The 22656-nt window shown below is 37.5% G+C and overlaps 1 protein-coding gene across 1 annotated transcript; it reads left to right on the top strand.

The window, feature by feature from the left end:
• The first annotated feature begins 2646 nt into the window (after positions 1–2646).
• On the top strand, positions 2647–21488 carry LOC143890316 (serine/threonine-protein kinase 12-like). Its single transcript, XM_077394951.1, has 12 exons — positions 2647–3756; positions 6706–6780; positions 6943–7038; positions 8328–8413; positions 8555–8675; positions 10402–10481; positions 10603–10665; positions 10806–10924; positions 16057–16142; positions 17064–17185; positions 19471–19582; positions 21138–21488. Exons 1-12 carry the CDS (start codon positions 3436–3438, stop codon positions 21246–21248), a joined length of 1392 nt encoding a protein of 463 aa, XP_077251066.1. The 5' UTR covers positions 2647–3435; the 3' UTR covers positions 21249–21488.
• Positions 21489–22656: the final 1168 nt, after the last annotated feature.

The raw sequence follows: 22656 nt of genomic DNA, 5'->3' as shown, positions 1-22656 counted from the left end.
AAAACTATTTGTATGAGATATGGCTGCAGCTTGCTTTCCCAAAACAGGTGAGAATAGGCTGGATCCTACAAGCTGCACTTATTTATTAATTTATAAATAGGAAAGTTTTAACTGGAAGAGAAAGGTACATGATCTTAAAGAATTACTTCTGAATAGATTAAGAAATCATGTGTAAGAACCATGGCATTTGGCGACTAAATGGTAAATCAACTTTGATTTTCTATCAACCGATAATGAGATGCAAATAGATTTCTCCATGATATCTGATACATATCTTATTTTGTAACTCACATTATCTTTTGCCAAGATGGCTAATTTGGGATGTTGGTTAGTTTGAGTGAGTCAAGAGTAGTAGGAGATAAGTATTAGCAGGTTAATCAAGGTGTCTAGGGATAAGTGTTAGTTGGTTAGATAGGTTTGAGTTAATCCATGTTGGAAGTGCGTCTTTTCATTTGAGTGTCCAATATTTTTGGTTTGTTAGAGTCCTGGTTTCCACTATTGGAATACTGGACTCTAACAAACCAAGTGTAGATACCCAACTCAAAATACTGCAAATTCCGATCTTCCATATGCAGCACTTTAATAGAGACTTCACAACGAAATAACAGCAAGATAATCATGATAATAACCAGTAACTCCATTTCATTGAAGTTGAGAGGGATTCTAACTTCTTAGACTTTGGAAAAAGATTTAAACTAAGAAAACAATCAATTAAACTACTATAGATCTATATAATCTATACTCTTACTCAAAATAAAAGTATAATTAAAGAACTATATATATTATAGAACAAGAAAATTGATTGAAAATATCTTTAATCTGATGATTGAAAGTTGAAGTTGTGATGTTTGATCCTTAGATAAGTTAAAAAACCCCATTGACTAAGGTTTATTGCCACGGAAAGCCCCATCGTTCGGATAATTACTGAAATCATCGCCCAATTACACGAATTGGCATAGAAAATATTCCATCTATTTCATTCTTTATTGAGGTGAGTTATTGTTTTATGTGAGCCAGGATTAGGATATGACATCTCCATGGTAGGGTCCATGACATGAAAGTCCAAAACATTTTGATTTTAATTAGTGGGTGAGCCAATATCTCATAACTGTTCAATATGGTTTGCCACCAGGAAGACACAGTTGATTTACCTTTAATCGGTAACATATATGATTTGATGCACTTTACTTGTGGTTGTGGGACTTTTTTATCATCATTTATGTTGATATGGTATGCCACCACTAGGCAATAGTAGCCGCATTACATCCAACAGTAACATTGTCATGTTGCTAATATTTTTTGGGAAATGATATCACCACCACCGTATTTCGATGATCGCACTCCTCACGTTATTAAGAAGTACGGTATGGCCCTCACCATAGGGTGATCCAAACTGTCCATTAGATGGGCCACAACCTAAATAGGTTGTGCCCCAAAAATCATTTTCATAGGTTGATCCTAACCCTCTGATCTATAGAGGGGCTGTGCCCTAACATTTTCCATTGAAAGGGGTCGATTTATCACTCCCCATAATAAAACAACAATTGGTCCTTTCTAATTTTTCTTTCTGCTGAGGGGAGTCAATCAGATGGAGCATTAATTTTCTTTTAACTATTATTATACAATGACTCAATGAGGCACATTCCCAACCTTTGAATAGTCTAAAGCTCTATACATCCTACCCAGAATGTGTGACTTATCAATTTGTTCTATAAGCTACTTGTGGTCCTGAAATTATCTAATAAATAGAAGCAACCCCAGTCACCATCTCCATCTCTGTTTCAATGCGGCCACACCGGACTTCAAAACAAATGTGCCTCTCTTCCAGCCGCCCCGAAAGTCCCATGCAGACGATAAATGATAGTGCCGTTCTGTAGCTTTTGTTTGTGAAGAATCTTTCCTACGATCAAATCGTGTCCTACAAGAATAGGCTTCCCCATAAAAAACCCTACACTAGGGTTCCGTGGACTTTCAGTAATTCTTGCTTTTAGGCAAAATTCTCATGTGAATGCCTGTCCAATCCATAGGGAAATCTCAATTTATTCTGCGTACGCTACTTGTAATAGGTGGAAGCATGGACCCTAATTTCATACACCCCAACTGTTTGGACTATATGTCTAGGCATTTGGACTATGTCTAGGCATCAGTTCACATTGAACCACAAAATTAAGATTCAAGGTGTCAAACGGACTGGCTCGCCTGGCCGGCACAACTGCCCCCGATTTGCTACGGTGGTGGGCCGTGCCTGGCATAGCCCAATGACCTGGGCCTGGCCCGACTCGACTCGAGTAGACCTCGGGCTGTGGGCCATGCCGTGCCTGGCCCGCAGGCCACTATTGTTGACACCTCGAATTAAGATGGTATGATTGGCGTATATTTTTGGCTAGCAAAGGTCAAAAAAAATGGACGGTTCAGATCATTTAACTGTGGGACCCACTACATACTAAACTCTTTTGCCAAGAAAGTCCCTACTCTTTTACCAACACGCGTGGACATCGCTGTCATATTTATTATCTTTGACCCTTTTTTGCCCAAATTGCACCCGTGACGAAGCACCACCTTTTCTTTATTCGGATTCGAGTTTTGTCCGAATCCGATTACTTCTCCTCTAATTTTGCTGTCCTTCCTATTTTTTTGGGTTCTCCATTCATCTGAGATTTCGGAGCATTAGATCCGTCCAAAATCCCTCACACGCCAGGTGTCTTGTTTCAATAACGTCAGTTCTCCGAAACATCCGGTCCTATTCTAAGCCCAGATTTAGCGTTTTCGGATTTCTTCCTTAAATCCAACAGTCTACCGCCCATTTCGGGAAATTAGGGTTTAGAAAGAAACTTCGTTCAGAGGATTAGGGTTTAAGACTTTTAAGGCGTCACGCAATCTTAATTCCGGTTTGAGATCTTCCTTTTTCGTCATAAATTGAAAATTAGGGTTTTCTTTTGTGGAATTCGGTTCTTAAATCCTACAACCTACCTCCGATGTCGGGAAATTAGGGTTTAAAAAGATCCTTCGTTCGAGAAGATTAGGGTTTAAGGCGTCAAGAAGTCAAAATTCCTGTTCAAGATCTTTCGTTTTCACCATAAATTGAAAAATAGGGTTTATTTTTTGTGGAATTCTGCCTTGATTCGTGTTTTTTTTTATGTTCTCTCTCTGGCATGGAATTCGAGAAGATTAGGGTTTAAGGCGTCAAGCACTCATAATTACGGTTCAAGATCTTCCTATTTTTAGCCATAAATTGAAAATCAGGGTTTTTTTTTGTGTGTGTGGAATTCGACACTTGATTCGTGTTTTTTTTTAAGTTCTCTCTCTGGCATGGCATTCGAGAAGATTAGGGTTTAAGGCATCAAGATCTTCCCTTTTCACCATAAATTGAAAATTAGGGTTTACTTTTCTGGAATTCAGCACTTGATTCTTGTTTTTTAAAGTTCTCTCTCTGGCATGGAAGCGAAAGCTGTAGCGAGGTTTACTTTAGGCAGGCAATCGTCGCTTAAGCCTGATCAGGAGAAAGAATCGGATACCAACGTTGAACTAGAAGATGCAGAAGCAATCGATCCAACGTTTCGGCTCATGTATCTGGCGAGCGAAGGCAACGCGAAAGAGATTGAAGAGCTGTTGGATGCTGGAACCAATGTGAATTTCGGGGATATTGATGGACGGACGGCTCTGCACGTCGCGGCTTGCCATGGTCGCACTGAGGTCACTGATTTGCTGCTCAGAAGGGGTGCGAAGGTTGATCCGAAAGATCGCTGGGGCAGTACGGTATATGTTTTATTATCCGTTTTGCTTCTGAATTGACCATTTTGTTTCTGACAATTAGCTTGTAATTTGATTAAACCAAATGTTTTTGAATACTGAATACGGTAGTGTAATGGGTTTTTGTATAGACAAATTATATATTCTAGAAAAAATGGTGTTTGTAGTTTGAAGAAGTATTGATGATTTTCTCGAGAATGTTGTAAAGAGAATTTCATTGCTGTCTGCGAGGTAATTCATGGATAGAAGATAATTTTATCAGAAAATAACAACTATACTACTTTTTTTTTTTATCTTGCAAATCATGGCATTGGTGGTTAATTATGGAAGGGATCTGGCATTGGGCATGCTAGGTTGGTGAGGATTAATTGATGATTTCCATGACTTTTTGTCAAGTCAACTGAATTTGGGAGGCTTGAACTATGAAGTGGATTAGCTGGAATTCTGAAATGGGAGTGTGGGAGTAAACTCTTTGATCCACTTGCCACTTGGCCGAATTGACTTGGTTTGGTTTACCCAAAACTGATTCCAAACTCCAATCTTATGACGCATTGTCCAAGCTGGCCACTTGGCCATATTGACCAAGCACGATGACTGAGCACGACGGCCATATGCTATGAGGCATTCAGATGGGAGCTACGATAGCCTAATTGATCGAACTGAGGCATCTGATCGAGCGCGATTATGGTCTGCCTGGCGAAGCGTTACGAGGCTCTTGATAGATTATAACGACGACTCAACCAATCGAGCGCGACGGAAGACTTGACCGTCTAAGCTCGAAGACGACCCAACTAAGCAGGTCAACCAAGCGCAACGAGGCGTTCGATTCAGCGCTACAGTGGCCTCACCAACCAAGCCCGGCAATCAAGCGATACGAGGCGTTGGCCTGACCGAACAAGTGCAGCAACTGAAAGCTATGATGCACTGATTAATTGAGATCAAGCACTTCAAAGTCGAGAACAAAGTCATTTTCCCCTAAGTATAATTAATGATATAAAATATTTACAGGAGTTCCCATAACCATTTCATCATCCGTAATGACATAAAGGGTGACAAACCCAAGAGATCTTGGATGTCATATAGGTCCTCTCGACCAACGGACCATAGGTCCGATGTTGGCAGGAAAATAACAAACATGGGCTAGCAGTGATGTCAATTTGGCCATTTTTGACAAACTGAGTGGTCATATTTCTCAACAAACCAAAGATGACTTACATTACATGCTTCGATAATAGTTTGATTTTGATGAGCGAAGAGAACTCTGGCATAGGTTTTTGGCAACTTTTAGTCCAATGGAGAATACCCGTAATGGGTTTTAAAAGAGAAATTGAATCGGTAGGCCATCTTCTACCTTGCTTTCTTCGAAAAATCTTGAATTGAGACTTCGATTTGAACTTTCTTACGGAAATGCATTGTTTTGAACTTCTGATGTTGTTATTATCTCAATTCATGGGACTACTCTGGAAGCCGATTTATAGATTTACGTGCGTCCGGCAGTTGCAAAACAAGTCAATCAAAGTTCTCGTAACACGGTTTTTGCCATTATTGAGTTTTAGCACTTGACAAAGTGCTTTGTAGCACTCAGTCACGGTCTCAGTCGATCAAGCCATCTTAGCATTTTGCCATTGCATGTGATTTCCGCTCTTGATCGGTCAATCCGACACCTCATAACATTTGATCAGCCCAGCCACTGTAGCACTCCGTCGAATGCCTCGTAGCGCTTGACAGTCACTCATGGTCGGTTGGACCATTTTCGTGCTCGGTCGGCCAATCCAACACCTCATCGTATTTGGTGATCCAAGCCACTGTAGTGCTCGGTTGATTGCCTCGTAGTGCTCGATAGTCTCTCTTGATCGGTTGGGCTGTTGTTGCGATCGTCCGGTCAAGACTGGCATGCTGTCGGTCGAGCCATTGTTGCACTTGATCAGATGCATTGTCGCGCTCGGTCAGTAGGGATGTTGCAGTGGCTGTGCAATCGTATCACTCGGTCAAATACTTAGCATTCGATTGGCTCGTTCTGTTGTTGCGCTTGGTTGATTGAGTCGTCATAGCGCTAGGCCGGCTGCCTTGTTCTAAGTTGTCGCCCTCAGTCTACCGGGCTATCGTTACACACAGACTTTACTCCCGGTCATTTGTAGCATTCAGTGCGTCTTTCCGTTGGTGCTTGGTTAGACTACCGTAGTGCTTGTCCGCCTTTTTCTTCATCAACTTGTGCACACTTGTGTAGCTGACATGCGGGCCTCTATTTGTATAGTTGGTGGATTCTTGTCCAAAGGCAGGGAAGTATTCCTTATATGTTTTAAGCTGAATTTTCTTCCTCAAACCTGGTTCAGCTGCGCTTTGTTTTGATTCATGAACCTAACCAGATTTGGAAATCGCATGTCAGGATTTGGATCCAATACTAGACTTTGATTCATGAACCTGACCATCTGCATCACTTACCTTTAAAAAATAGTAAAAATCATACGCAAGCCATGTCTTGCTTCATACCACTTGACAGCTATTTTACAAAATAATCTCTTGCTAACCCATATATCAAGTAACTTGTAGTTAAACTTGGGAAATAGAGAAAAAATTGACAGATTGAGATCACATTCTCCAAAGTGCTTCTTGTGATTGGATATTGCTTATTTGGAAATCATATCACATGTCATAAAATATGCAGGCCCATGTATTGTATGTTTGAAACATAATCCGGAAAGAAGTATTTCTTTGTTTGAAGGGTTTTAAGAAGCTTCCATTAGATACTACTTTGTTCCCTCCTAGTCAAGATCATAATTTAAAGCGTAAGATGCTAGGATTGAATTTTCTGTCTTGGTCCAGCTTCTCCAAGTATCTGCATGCTATGGATTTTATGCTATTGTCTTCTAAATCATTTGATAATGGGAGCTGCAGTTATTTCTTTAATTATCTTTTGAATAATATTTCTTTAATTATTTAATGCTATTTAAACAGCCACTTGCAGATGCAATCCATTACCAAAACCATGAAGTGATCAAGCTTTTGGAGAAACATGGTGCAAAGCCTCTGGTATGTCTGTATTCTTTATCATCCTTTTCTATTTATGTTTTGAATCACATTTTCACTGTTGCTTGTTCCTTGCTGCTCACTGGCAGTGATTCACATGCTCTTTTTTTTTTTTATCTATCGCACGTTGTAGATATTTCTTTCTTATGATTCTTCCACTTACAGATCGCTCCAATGCACGTCAAAAATGCTCGTGAAGTCCCAGAATATGAGATTCATCCAGATGAGCTTGATTTGAGCGATAGTGTTGTTATAACTAAGGTACTTCAACCTTCCTTTCTTTGCAGCTGCTCAATTTGAAATTCTCCAAAGATATTCATATTTTTTGAAATTTTCAATGGTGTAACTTATGCTTTTGTTGATGTCCATGCTGGTGCGTGGATGTCAACGACGTTCTTTGATTGATTTTATTTCCAATTGAACATGACATTCATTTTGTTTAATCGCTGAGTGCATCCATAGGATGATCCTAACCCTCTGATTTTGAGAGGGTCTCTATAGATTGGAGGGTTAGGATCAAATGCAAATAAAGCCTCATGATGTTATACTTGTTTACTTAATTTTTTTTCTTTGATTAAATTTTTTATTGAAATAATAGCAACTAGAACATCAAGGATCGAGCTGTTAAAAATATACATGAAGGAAAAACAAAAATAAATTCAAGAAGTTCCCCGAAAGGTTAGTTATCATAGACAATGAAGTCCTCTGTAGACACTCCATGTTCAAGATCATCTCTCATTAGTTGATCTATAAGTGTGCTGAAAGCATGGCAACTAGCTCTCAATATGGTCTTAACTCTTAGATATCCTACGTAGCCACTTAAATGTCCAAGGGAAGCCTCCCCTCATCAAATCCTAACGGATGACATTGAGCGAGCAGCCCTCAACAATCAGATCCTTGAGATCATTGCAACCCACAAGCAATATTCCTTTCCCAAGCGCTAACACTCCTTCCAAATTGGAACCAGCAGTACCAATGGACTCTGAAATGCCCATATCACAAAGCTATCATCTCTGCCAAAATTTTGCCGATCTCAGCGAAGCTGGCGTTACCTAAGTTAAAGAATCAAGGAGGGGGAGGAGACCTTTGAGGAGCTGGTCGGTTTCTGTGTTGCAAACATTAGCCACATCCCAATTAAACAGAAGGGAAGTCTGACACGTCACAACTCCTAGTATTTGCCAAGTTTAAACTTGGTAAATGTAAACTTGGTAAATACTGGGAGTGTTGTGATGTACCGTTAAAAAAAAGAAGAGTTTTGTGACGTGACAGAAGGGGAGTCTTGTCATGTCACAACACTCCAAGTATGCCCGTCCCAAATCAACCAAGTGGTTCTCATCAACTCAAATTGTCACTCCTAGTATTTACCAAGTTTATAATATTTTTGGCATGGATTGAAGGTTGCATGTTGCAACTTTCACATCTTTCTATTTCTCTCATAAATTAGGGTTCATTCGTAATGCCAAAGTGGGTTCAATTTTAGGTAGCATACTAATATATGACATCTACTGCTCTCTGGTTTCATGCCTTCTTAATTATGGAAAATATCCCAGGGAACCTATCGTATTGCATTATGGCGTGGAACCAAAGTTGCTGTAAAAAAGCTCGGGGAGGATGTATTCATCGATGAGGATAAAGTGTGGGTTGCTAATATACTATTAATGTGATTTGATTATTATTTACTTATTATTATGTGCATTTCTGTGCCTTCTCATTTTTCTTTGTTATATTAGGTCTTATCCCTGTTTTTTGACATTTTGATTCTTGGTTGACTTTACAGGAAGGCATTTAGGGATGAGCTTGCACTACTTCAGAAAATACGACATCCGAATGTTGTCCAGTTTCTGGGTGCTGTAACTCAAAGTAGTCCAATGATGATTGTCACTGAATATCTGCCCAAGGTTTTGGTTGATCTTTGAATAATAACACTTCGTGGATATTTTTTACATGAAAAAATGTTGTAAATCTCATTGGTTCTTTATGTTCAATGTTGGCTTGGTTTTTTCTTTTGTTTTTTACCTTGATATAAATGTTATTTGTTATGGTAATGTCCATTAATCTGCTTTTTTGATGTTTCATATCTCACCTATTACTCCTTTAAGTAATAGGGCCCACTTAAGGAAAATGGGGTAATTTTGTCATCTAGCGTGGACAAACTTTTTTGATGTCCACAGCAAGATACCATACATAATGGTTAAACAGGATCATACACCTAGTGACGTGCACTGTCGTGCATGTCTAATAATTCAGTACATGCGACATTTCACATGTAATTCATATAAATATTTGTACATATTACACACACCACATTTCACATGCAATTCATATTTTTTTGAATGGTTATTTCACATGCAATTCATATAAATATAATTATATAACATATACTGATATAGTATACTAATAATACACTTTCTGTTTTGGTTTCGATATGCGTTTTGGTTTCGGTATATGTTTCCGTGGAGATGGAAATGAAAACATTTCGGCCCATTTCGGCCGTTTCGTGTTGGTTTTGGTTGAAATTTTAAACCATGCATATGAGAGAAGCACTTGATGCCTCTCAACTTATCAAACATCTCTAAAGAAGCATCTTTTTTTTTTTGGTTAGTAAGCTGGGATTGTGTTGGGGTAGTTACCCTCAATGCACAACTTCTCAGTGCCAAGCTAAATCTCCAAGGAGGTTGGTATTCCTTTCTAAGCCACCGAATCATGTTGAGGTAGTTACCCTCAATGCACAACTTCTCAGTGCCAAGCTAAGAGACCAATCTAACACCACTCCATACATCACAAACTTTAGCCTCTGATCATTCAAAAAAATAAAAATAAAATTAGCCTCGGCAGCATCAACATCACCGCAGGGGCCTGTTTAGGATTGAACAGTCCTCAAGTTTGGGTCAGAGAATAACCTTAATGTTATTAATCTCACAGAACTAGTTTTTGCCCAAAACATGGGATTTGGGGCAGTTTATCAAAATTGTTAATTCTTATTCATATCAACATGGTCCATAAAAGATATGAATATCTATCCATAAACGACAAACTCATTGAAACCTGCCTGAATAAATTGGTCTGTTCTCTATATTGTTGAGTAATTACGAGCGAAAATTTTAGGGCCTCTTTGGATTCCTCCAAAAATTATTTTCATGTAATGTTATATGCCAATGGTTTTAAAGTATGATTATTTGCAAATAATGGCAATAATAGTCCTGGAAATGATATGGTTAATGGCTTCCAAAGAGCTATTTAGTTCCCCATTTGCAAATGAGATTAAATTAAAATAATCTTATTTGCACATAGCAACTAATTTTGATTGCATCCAAAGATGCCCTAAATCTTCATCCAAGGAACCATCCATGAATCAAATAAAGGTAAAAAAATGGGGTTCTTATGAGGAATAGCTTATATTGAGCGCGCTCTTGTATTTGTTATTGAAATCTGATTGTAGATTTGTATCGGCCCTTTATTTCTTAGTCAAATCTGAATGTATCTGCCCTTTCATTATTTTCTATTCCCATATCGTAAGGTACAGCACAGTTGCATTATATATTGCTGGAAGGTTTTTTCCATGTAAGAAGTGTATACATTCCATAACTGAAGTTGATTTTCTTAGCTTTCGTTCATTCTGTATAGGGTGATCTCCGTGCATTCTTGAAAAAGAGAGGTGCATTAAAGCCAGCACTAGCTTTGAAATTTGCACTTGATATTGCAAGGTCTGCCAACCGATTTATGTGGCTGATAGTCTAAATTCCTATTTATTTCATTAATTTTGAATCTTACATATTTTTGCACTTTTGAGTACAACAATAATTCTTTTTTTAACAAAATATCCAGGGGAATGAATTACTTGCATGAGAATAAGCCTGAGGCTATTATTCACCGTGATCTTGAACCTTCGTAAGTGACCGTATCACTTGTATTTTCTTAGCTCCTCCAGTAGGGATTCACTTTTTATATTAGTCTTAAGGCTTCATCTACCTGAATAGTCTGAAACTGTTGGGACTATCTTATGTTGCCTACCACGAGTAAGATAACAGAAATATACTGCGGGATGATTCCGGGCATCTGAAAGTTGCGGACTTTGGAGTTAGCAAGCTTATGAGAGTAGCAAAAACTGTTAAAGAGGACAGACCTTTATCATGTCAAGACAGTTCCTGTAAGTTCAGTATATTCTTTGTCTTTGGTGCCTTCTCTTTCATTATTTTGGGTGATACATATGGCTTATCATCTCTTTTGAATTCACAGGATAGTTTTTGCCCATATTTTGCATTGTCCACATGATTTTCTATTCACCAATAAAGGAAAATATTAAATATCTCATTGAGAAACTTCAAGCAGCAAAGAGATGTAAAAATCTATTCAACTCCAAAAAATAAAAGAGATGTAAAAATTTGAAGAATTTTCATTTAAAAAAAATAAAAAAATTCTAAAGAATCTTTATAAAGACTAGAGTAGGCAGTTAGAGAGTCTGAATGAACACGTCTGTGTTCCTTTTCTCCCTGAACATGAAAAATTCATGACACTATCTTATAATTCTTTCTGTTAAGGTATAGATACAGATGCGTATATTTGAGTAATGATATTATTAAACGATGTCTAGTTGGGTCCTGAAATCATTACAATCAGGATACTTAGAGGTTCTAAGCAGCTGGACTTTCATCAATTTGAAAAAAAAAAAAAAAACGCTATGATGATAACAGCTACTTCTGTTACATTACCTAACATATAACCATGGTTTACCATTCAAGAAAACAAAAACATTTAACCACAGTATCTGCTATTTTAAAAATACATGGCATTTTATAATGGGAAAACGCTTGTTATTGATATCATAGTTAATAATCTTGGGCTTAAGACTCTCATGGATTGCATGACTCTTATGAATACATGCCCAGCGTATTCATCTGTTCAAGACAAGGTGAGGCGAATGAACATTGACAGTCCCTTCTACCGAAACCAACAGAGGTCCCATGACTACTAGTCACTTGAATTCCACTCTTCCTCTTAAGATTATGGCCACAAGAACACACCTATCGGTGAGACGAGTGCGGGGGTTGGACTTCTTGGACCTGAACCATAAGATACCACCTTCAAATACTTAACATGCAGTGAACAAGGTTACAGGTCATCATATTGTTTGCGTAGGACATTCAATCCTCAGACCAATCTTGCAGAACCCGTAGACAATGAGGAGAGAATTGACTGTGAAGGAAGAAATGATCCCTATGATATGATGCTCCGCACGAGGGGATGAATGAGCAATCCTGTATGGGTGAGCACGATAAAACAGTACTTGATGGGGATCATGTGAGGATTGTTTGTGTGACCCGGTGCTGGGTAAGTTGGTCCATTAGGAGTGAAAATCCTAATACTGTCATGTATTCCCCTATAGTCAGGATTGCTAAGGAGATTTGAGTCGATCGTTATTACCATTGGTAGGTTCTCGGATGTATCTCATGTCATGTCTATTTGTATAGCTAGGTTCTCAAATGTGTTTCATTTTTTGGAGAATTTTATGGAGCAAAATAAGGATTATATTTCAATTTGACAACGCATACTACTTCTGAGAAGATGGATAGACAGAATTGATCAGTCGTGGGGCATTTGTTGAAATAGTTAGCCGGTGAAGGCCGAGGAATACCATCAACGGAACTTAATTCTACGCATAACTAAGTTTGCATACCATAGTTTCATTATCCATTCCTTTGAGACCATTCATGGCCATCTCTCCTTGCATACCTATTTGACCATACCCCAATGCTCTTTTATAGGAAGCCTTGTGCCGAGGCTGACGCTTTCGTTGCGATCGAGTATTGAGAGAAACGGGGTGATCGCTGACCAACACCAGAGAAGTATATTCTACGACCTTGAGGATAAGTTCGTGATTGGAGTCTATCATCGCCCACGCCTTGGAGACTTGCCAAAACCTATCATCATTGCTTCATTATTCTCTGAAATTTATGACATGGACCTTCAAATGATGGGGGTCCATTCGTTGGCGAGGACGTTATCTGATCGAGTGTTCTTTGTTGAATACAGTACACTTACGACGGCATTGCAAAGACTTGTTTCGACACATTGCATACATTTACTCGACGGATTCGAGTTCTTCCTGCATGGCAGGAACTCATGTGATTCAACAGTCTTAGTCATTAGATTCGGTTGTTTTATATTGGACATGTGCTATTTTTTCCTTTCTGTAGGTTTTCTTTGGATTTAGTGACATTTATTTAGCCTAGATGTGGAAATGTCCATTTCATTATATGACCATCGCTACCTGTCACCCTTGACATGACCCATTACTTGAGCCCAAACACACCAATAATTTTAAATATCGACTGACTAGTTTTAGTAGGTGCAGACTTACTATTTTTAGTAATTGCATACTTACTAGTAAACTAAGAAAATTGGCAAAGGACCCCTCAACCCTCCTTGTAAAAAAGCCCAAAGAAGGAGATTTCTAGATATGGCTTTAGACTTTTGGATTTGGACTTCTCCCCTTTGTAGCTGCAAGGGCAACAACCTCTTTCTCCGCGATATTTCTCTTTCTCTTCCTCTTCTGCTTTTCTCATCTTTCTGCCCCTTTTTCTTTCCTCTTCCTCCTTTGTTTCTCTTGTTGTCCTACATGTTATATCACTTTCGATCGACAACCCTGATAATATTTCTTTCTTTTTGTTCCTGATCAGTTCACTTTCTGATCAGCCCCCACCTAGCGCAACAGCCTCTCTCTCTCTCTCTACGATATTTCTCTTCCCATCTTTCTTCTCTTCTCCTTTTCTCATCTTTCTCTCCCTTTTTCTTTCCTCTTCCTCCTTTCTCCTCCTCCTGGGTTTCTCTTGTCCTGCAGGTTTCATGACTGTCAACCGACAACCATTATCCTATTTCTTTCCTTGTTGTTCCTGATTAGTTCAAGTGTTGATAAGCCTCCTCTCCTTTGCTTCCTTTTCTAGCGACAGCCAACTTTGCAGGTGATGTCTTCTTTTTTGTTCCTGCTGTTTTTTCTGTCAATATACAACAGATTTTATTATCCCCTACTGATCTATTTTCTTCCCTTTCTTTTCCATCGTGGCAGTCCGCTTTGCAGCTTTTATTTTATTCTCTTTCGGCTGTAATTTCTACAGTATAGCAGAACATGTCCTCTCTTCGTTCCTACTCTTCCATCTCTTTGGTTATTATTGCAATCCTTGTTGCCCTTGCTTCACCATATTGCAGATCCATCACTTTTCCCTACCGTTTCATGCGACACTGGTGGCTTGTACAGTCCTTGGACATGCCGTAGCTGCTGCCCTCTTTCTAGTTCTTCTCAGGACATTCTGTACAACAGGATTTGAGGTCAAGACGTACTCAATCGGGTGAGATAACTCTACTTTATTTCTAGCAGCCTATTGATACATGTCTTACTATCTTTTCACCCTTTATCAGCCTTCCATCTGCCAAAATTCTTACCTTGATCACCCTAGCTTAGCTATATTTTCTCCAGGGCCTTAGTTTACTTTCAGACTAATTCATCTCATTTATACATTTGATTTCTCTTGATATGGCTTTTTGTTTTCAAGTGATACTTGGGCAAACTTAGCCTGTTAGTGAAATAACTCAAAGGCTAATAATCTTTGCAAATCGTAGTTGCTAGTTGATTATCTTTTGTATGTTTTAATCCATTCATGGACTAAATGTGCTGTTTTAATTGAGATTTAGACATTGTTATGCTCATGAAGTTCTCTAGAATGAATCTGTGAACCCTAGGTTTGCACACTAAATCAAGGGGCAAAGATAGCCTGGCTAAATAAAACTAACTATTATATTGTAATCAACAAAAACTATAAAGAAAAAAGAAGAAATATGTATTGGAAATTACAGAACCTATATTGGTCTTTCTAGATTGTTAATATTCTGAAGAATAGAAGATCCAAACAAAACCCTAGTGAGTTTTCCTACTAAGAATGAGGCGAGCGAATTGGAAGAGTTGCTTATAACTTCCTGAATTTTCTTTCAATATTTTTAAAGGCTAATTTGTTCCCTATTCTTAAAAATTGCTGTAGTTTCCCTTTTCTAAGTAACTCAAAGTTTCTATCTTGATGATTTCATGTTGTAATCAATGTTAATTGAAATTTGTGAAATTTCAAAATTTAAAAAAGGTTTTTGTTTAACGTGACCTCTTAAGCTTTCTATATGAACTTATTTCCTTGTGCAACTCATAATGGATACTCCTTTCATGATTAGAACTCCTTTTAATATGCAACCCCCTTAATTATGTCTTATAAGAGTTGGTGGTGGAAATTGGAGGCGCAAATAAAAATAGTCTGGCATTGGATGTTGAAAGTAAAGTGACAGAGGAGATTGGTTATACACAAACTTTTATCATACTATTTCTGAACATGGAGAGAGGAGGTTGGTTATAAATGACCTTTTATTATACTATATCTGAAGAGTACTGGTGTCAACTATGAAGACATGGACATGCCATGTAAGCAATTTCAATAACACACTCTACACATTGTACATGTGGCAGACTCATATGCTATTTCCCTTTATTGATGTGGTGAAATACCACTAGTTCCAGCCAAAATCGCCTTTGCTCGCATTGTGATTGGATGATCCTGAGCTATTAATCATCATCATAGTTAAAAAGGCTTTTAAACCAAAGTTGGGATTGGACGCAATGGGCCAGACTAGTGGTGGCCCAACAGATCAACACAGGTTATCATCACATAAGCGTGCCACATGTACGGTAATGCACCTGCGTTGCTGAAAAATGTGCACGCCTGCGTCTTCCTAAAGTAATTATTTTCCAAACTGAATGCATAAACTTTCCGTTGCACAGAAAACATCAAAGCTGTTCATTTCCATTAATCGCCTGTGTGTTTGTGACATGGTTGATTCAACTCAATTTGACTTGGTTCAGTTTGCCCAGTTCTTGATTCGATTCCCTTGAGATCCAAGTTGACTCATTTCAGTTCATCCTTGATTCATTTGATTTGGAACTATAGTGCTCTACAGCCATTATCTTCGTCTGCAGCTATTTAATCTTTTTATCTTTGTAGGTGTTCAACACCCTTGATAGTTTTTGCTGTAATTATTTGTGTGATTGCTAAAATTACTAATATACGGATTTCTGTGATGTGATAGCAATATAATATTCTTAGTTCCAATGTTACTGTTTTATGTTTAATCTGGTTCTTTAATCAATTTTTATTGGACATTCTTTTAGTACTGGCTTTGTTTCTAGTGAATTTGATTGCTTCCTCAACTATAATTGTCTCTCAAAATATATTTTTTTCCCATAAACAGGCAGGTATGTGGCTCCAGAGGTTTTCCGAAATGAAGAATATGATACCAAAGTGGATGTTTTTTCATTTTCTTTAATTCTGCAAGAGGTAATGGTCTCTTATTTTTACTTTTTAATACTTGCAATGGTTTCTTATTTTCAAGGATTAGGCACATCTTTATAATAATATTATTGTTGTAATATGCATTGTTTTGAAAATATTTTGATTTATGATTCAAATCAAATCTAATGGATTTCGATTTGAATCCGAAATTTGAATCCCATGATTGAATCTTAATCTGTATGAATCCCTCGATTTTTTATTCGATCGTAAATCATATGATTCATGCGATTTATCCTAATTAAACTTTTTATAAAAGAAAATAAGACTTTCTTTCGAAAGACCTCGTTTCCCTTCTCCGCTATAGATCTTCAAATTTCAAAAACCCTCTTGTGAGAAGGAAGAAGGCAGAGAAGGAGGAGGTGGAGTTCAAAAAAATCAAATCATTTTGCACCAGTCAAGCAGAGTGCATGTGCTTTAAATGAAGTTTATTTTTTGAATGGCAAGATTTAAATAAAGTTTGGCTTCTTTTAATGTGTTTCTCCAATTAACTTGTGGGAATAATTAAGGCATGGATCATGTTATCAAATCTCGGTCACACAATTGCAGCCGGGATGTTCAGAATTTTGCCATTTGAGTATGTTTTTCTTTTCAATATTTGATTTGAGATTTAGGCTTTAACATTTCCCTGAATGAACTTCAAATACAGTCTTCTAATTAAGTGTTTGGGGGTGATTTGTTGATTGTTCTTGAAACAAGTTAGGAAGTGTAGTTTTTGCACTGAAAACTACCTGGATGTTCACTTGCACTTAACATTGTTTGAGTCTATAATAAATGGTGAGAATCAAGTTCATTGGCACAGATAGGGAACTTCCTATGTGTATCTTAACATTTAGAAAAGGATATTGAACTTTTAAAACTGCTCCTGGTTATTGACCTAATATATTCTATTTATGTGATGTACTCTAGATGATTGAAGGAACTGTACCATTTTCAACAAAACTAGAGCATGATGTTCCAAAATCATACGCTGCTAAAGAGCGCCCGCCTTTTAGAGCTCCAATGAAGCTTTACTCACATGGCTTAAAAGAGTAAGTCCTTCATTGATGTTGTTTGAAATATTGTGCCTTGTACAATATTCCATTTATTTTGTGCTGCATTTAAATGCACTATTCAGTACACCATTGTTTATGCACCATATTCAATGTTCCATATGTGTCTCGGGCACCTCAAAGTCCGAAACATTACCAATACACACCATATTTTGCCTATATATCAATACACCTCCAATACATCCATAAAAAATCCGAAAAAGGTCAGAGAAAGTTTTCAAAAAAGTGCCATTAAAAAAAGTTTTCAAAAAAGAAAATGATAAGCACCAAAGCTAATCACTATGTTTTATTGCATATATTCAATTGTCTTGAGATATGTCTAACTCTTGACAGCTTATATATTGCCTGGCATTTTGTTGAATTCCATAAAAATTGTAAATTATTGTTGTCTTTCATAATTTCCATGCATCAGCACTTCTATGATTCTAACTATTCAAAAAACTAAAATAAAAAAATGCTTCTTTGATTCTATGATCTAAGAATATGAATGATTAGGAACCAGGTATATACAATCATTTCAAATAAATTTTGAAAACGATGAAGAGAAATAATAAGTCTACCATGAAATCATCATGCATAGATCTAGCCAAATAACACACCACTGACATGGACCCACCCTTGTTTAATCAGTAGTGACCAAACCATAAATATCCCATTTCAATCTCCCTTTCATCCATTCAACTCACATGAAAACCCAAAACCCATAAAAAGCCATTTGAAAACCCGAACACAATCATTTGACCACCCAAAACATATTTGAGTCCCTTCGATCACTCATATCAACCCAACATCACTTTCCCCACCTCTTCACACCCCATCCAACATAAAAAAATCATTCCTTTGGACACCTGACAATTCGTTTAGATCAAGGAAGCAGGATTCTTCCCTGTGAGCCTTCGATTCCCGTTTCGATTCCCGCTTTTGATTCCCACTCTGGCGACCTTGAGCAGGATTCTTCCCTGGGAGCCTTCGATTCCCGCTCTAGCGACCTTGGTTTAGATACTTGTTAACTCTTGCAAACACCTTGTAATGCCTCTCTGAATCCACATTGCCCTCTTTTCTTTCACAAACTCCCCTCTGGTCTCAACACCCATCTTTTCCCCCCTACGCACCCAAACTCCTTCGTCCATTTTTTTTTTGGCAAACTCCTTCGTCTTTTTTGGCAAACCGCTTCGTCCATTTTTTTATGCAAACCCCTTTGTCCATTTTTTATTCGAACTCCATACTTTTTTGAATCATCTTCATCCTGCATTGTTCTTCTTGCCTTTCTCTTCCATCTACTTGCGTCTACATCTCTTTTACAACATCTATCTTCTAAATAGCATCCTTCCTTAACAACACTTCCACTTCATCTTTTCCTATCCTTTCCCATTTGGTGAATATTAATCTCACCAATGATAATTACCTTCTCTGGATAATTCATATCTTGCCTATTGCTTCTTATGCCCAGGGGATTCATCCTCACCTAGAGGGACATTTCTGTCATTTCATACCTCCTGGCAAAGTCTGGCACCAAGGAATCTACAGATGCCAGATGGGAGACTAATCTAGAGTATGAGCCATGGCTTGCCAAGGTTCAATCGATCATTTTCTTGATGAATTCCACAATTGCTCCTGAGGTATTAACACAAATTCTTGACATATCCATTGCTCGAGAACTTTGGAAGACTCTTTGATAGGTACTCAAAATAGTCTAAGCAAAGATTCTTCATATGTGAGCTGAAGTCCAGAACTGCAAGAAAGTTTACACGTGATTATCTTTTGAAGATGAAGAATATCTTTGATTAGTTTGTGGTCATCCACCAACCACTTGAAGGCCGTGACAAAATTTGATATGCCTTGGCTGGACTGGGAGATGATTATAAGATATTCACTGCCTATTCTCAAACTAAATTTCATATTCTTTTTGGGGGCATATAAATGAAGTGTCACCCTAAATACAGATTCAGAATAAATTACAATAAGAATATAAAGATTGATTCAATTAATCTAACCCCTGTATGACTAGCAGAAAAAAACAAGTGGAGGTAACAGCTTGCTGTGCAGATGAAATCAATCATTTTCTACGCTCTATTTGGAATTTTGGTTGGTTAGGAAATGGTGACCAGATGAAGATTAAAGTGTAGAAAAGCAATGATGAAACAACTTAGTAGAGTTTGTTTTTCTTCAAGTAATTTGGGATGTTTATCTCATTTTCCGATCTAAGTTGGTACTTTATCTTATTTTTAATAGCGTTGATCTTAGAAATGATATTTTGGATACAGGTTGATCGAAGATTGCTGGAATGAGAACCCTGCCCGGAGACCTACATTCAAAGAAATAATTAACCGTCTATCTGCCATCAGTAATTACCTTGCTCATAAGAGGCGTTGGAAGGTGCATCTCTTGTTCATAAGCATTTTTGTATATATGTATGTGCATACAAATAGAACTTGTTTGTTGTCTTTATGTACATATAGTGCGTATATGTGCATATATAATTTGTTTTTGTGGAAATGTTATTTCATGCTGGTTTCAACTGGAATATTAAATTCATTGGCAGAACATGAAAATAGCATTTCCCATTGTGCATATTTATGTTCTAGTTATCCATTTATGTCATTATATTTAGATTGTTTATTTCAATAGTATATGTAAGGTGCATACCTGCCATTCCAAGGAAAAAAAAAGGTGCATACCTGCTCTGTGTATTTGCTTACCAGAGCTCTACTTAGCTCAGTATCACATACGCGCACATACAAAATTGAAGCATGCGAATATAAAATGACCAAAGGGACACCTTGACGTGGTTGTTTTCCCATCAAGATCACATTATCATATTTTTTACATAAGTTGGGATTGAACCCAACCTCCTAGTTGCAAAACAAAGAACCTTCCAATTTAGATATGTGCTGCAGCCCATTCAACTGTACAGTTGCTCAGAGTCCTGAAATGACTATCAATCCTAGGTTCCTCATGTACCACATGTATGTGATTGGTAATGTTGGTCTGATGAACACCTTTAGGCAATATCTTAATCACATGCGGAATACACCCAAGGTTTTAAATTTTGGTTTTGGTTTCAGTTTCGGTCATCAGTGATACCGGTTTCGGTATCAGCTGAAATCATGTAAAATCACAGAAATATTTCGGTAGGAAATCACGGCCGAAATCTAAACAAAATTCTTCACCACTGGTTTTTGTCCTTTTTAGAAATATCTTAAATGAATCTCGTGGATCTTCTCTTTTCTGCAAGTGAAATTGATTTTTTTCAGGTTTTTTTGTTTGTCTTTATTTTTTTATCTGAGAAGTTGCGTGTTTCACATATTTTGATCGAAACATCAATGGAATTCCAAAATTTTGGGCGAAATTCCAAAATTTTAGATGAAATCTTGTATTTTTTTCAAATCCAAATGGATTTTGTTTTGTAGCTGCCGAAGTCAAAATATTCCGGCTTTCTGCCGAAATATAAAACCATGGATTCACTTTCCATTGCATATGATTCATAGGAATGTCAATGGTTAAAGCTTTTAATGGAAAGATCGTAAACTATGCTTGCTTGATCATAGTGGGTCTATTGACAATGGGCTATACTTGCTGCTGGCCCATCAAATCAGCCCACTTGATCTCATCCGTGTGGTACTTTTGGTGCTGGGCCATGATCTTCACAAAGTTGAAATGATGATGATCTGTCATTTACCTTCCCTTTACAAAATTAGAGGGAGGGAGGTGGTTGGGGTTCTCTTTTTCCATACATAGATTTCATTTTCATAATTCATAAAACAATGAATTTCTATTTTATTATATTTTAAAATGACTGCCCGAACAAGTCATATACTTGGCAACCTGTACACATGATAACTGATATAATATGGACATCTCTCTCTCTCTCTCAGCATATCTATCTATATATGATTAGACTTTCTTAATATTTTTTATTCACCCTCTCCAGGTAAGGCCACTAAAATGTTTCCAGAACCTTGAAGCTATGTTTAAGAAGGGTTCTAATCCAAGCAGTCGAGATGTGTCATCTCGTGGGTCATCTCGTTCTTCTGGATACTGATCAAAGATCTTAAAGTTTTAACAAGTTGGTTTGGGTTAATTTCGGCCTTTCTACTTGAGACTTGCTCTTTATCAAGAAATTATGTTCTGGTTCTCATTTCCCATTGTTATTCTTAGTGTTTAACATTCTTATACTCAATATATACGTAACATAAGAATGCATTTGTTCATGTAATTCAATAATTTGTGCATGTATTCGCTCCTCTTTTTATATATATATTTTTCATGCATTCGTACCTCATTTTTTATATGTATTCACACCTAGGGTGATTTGGTCTTCTACTTTTAGTAGAAGCTGGTTTGCATCACTCACTTTTTATGGGCGATGAAGTACTGCTAGGTCTTGTATGGGCAACTGAAGGCCAGGCCTTTCGCTCACCGTCTAACTCTTTTGTCTTCATCCTTGGCCAGACTACTCAAATGTAAGTCAATAGAACTCTTGAAACATCTCATGAGTAACCTTATTTCTGTTCCTTCTACCACAATTTCAATCTCCACCTCTTGCAGCCATAGATAAATGCCATAAAGCACTAAAAGAGATTAGAGGAAGTGTGCAACAACAATATATGCACTCGTGTTTCCCAACATTGGTCAGCCTTTTTATAAGAAATTCTTCAAATAAATGGTATATAGCAAAAACAAATCAATCCTCAGGAGTGAAAACTTGCTCTGATACCACTTGATGTGAACTCAAAATGGTATATTCTAATTAAAGATAAGGAATCTAGAATTTGTTCTAGGCAATAGTATCATAAGAACACAACCAATCTCTACAGGTACTCAAAATTCCAGTAGGGCTGCAGTCAATCAGCTCAACTAAAGCCACTTTTCATATTTTTGCTTCAATCCATAGGAATAATGGATGAGACTAAGATCTTTCATATTGAGTTACATTATGATCTTGAATCAAGAATTCCAACATTGAAGAATTACCCTCCATTAACTGATACCAGTTCATAGAAATAACAACAATAGGGGGGCTGATATCTTTCATAGAAATGTAGGCGAGTTTGTTATTTAGCTGCATAGGAGTTGGCTGAGTAGGGGAAACAACTGAATCATTGGAACCATGTCCTTGTTGTTTGAGCCCATAGATTTCATAGCAAATACATCTTAGCTAAATGTGTTATATAGAGTGAAATTGGGTACTTCCTATGATTGACACTTCAATTGAGCAGCTTGCCAAGGTTTTGAATGTATTTCATCATTTGAATGCTCTTGGAGGCATCTAGATACCGCAGGGAAGCAGTTGATGGGGTGAAGTCCGCTTGCAATGGTGCCATTGTTGGTGTAGGGTCATCTGTTCATGGTGTTGCTTCTTTGACACCAAGAGGTAACATTAATTATGTATTTGAATATTTTGGGCAATTACATTGATAGACATTCATGAATTGGAAACCTAGATAAGT

The sequence above is a fragment of the Tasmannia lanceolata genome, unplaced genomic scaffold, assembly GCF_043159265.1.
Source record: "Tasmannia lanceolata isolate RefF3 unplaced genomic scaffold, GAP_Taslan_0.1 ptg000013l, whole genome shotgun sequence".
NCBI lineage: Eukaryota > Viridiplantae > Streptophyta > Magnoliopsida > Canellales > Winteraceae > Tasmannia > Tasmannia lanceolata.
This window is presented reverse-complemented; position numbering and strand designations above follow the sequence as displayed.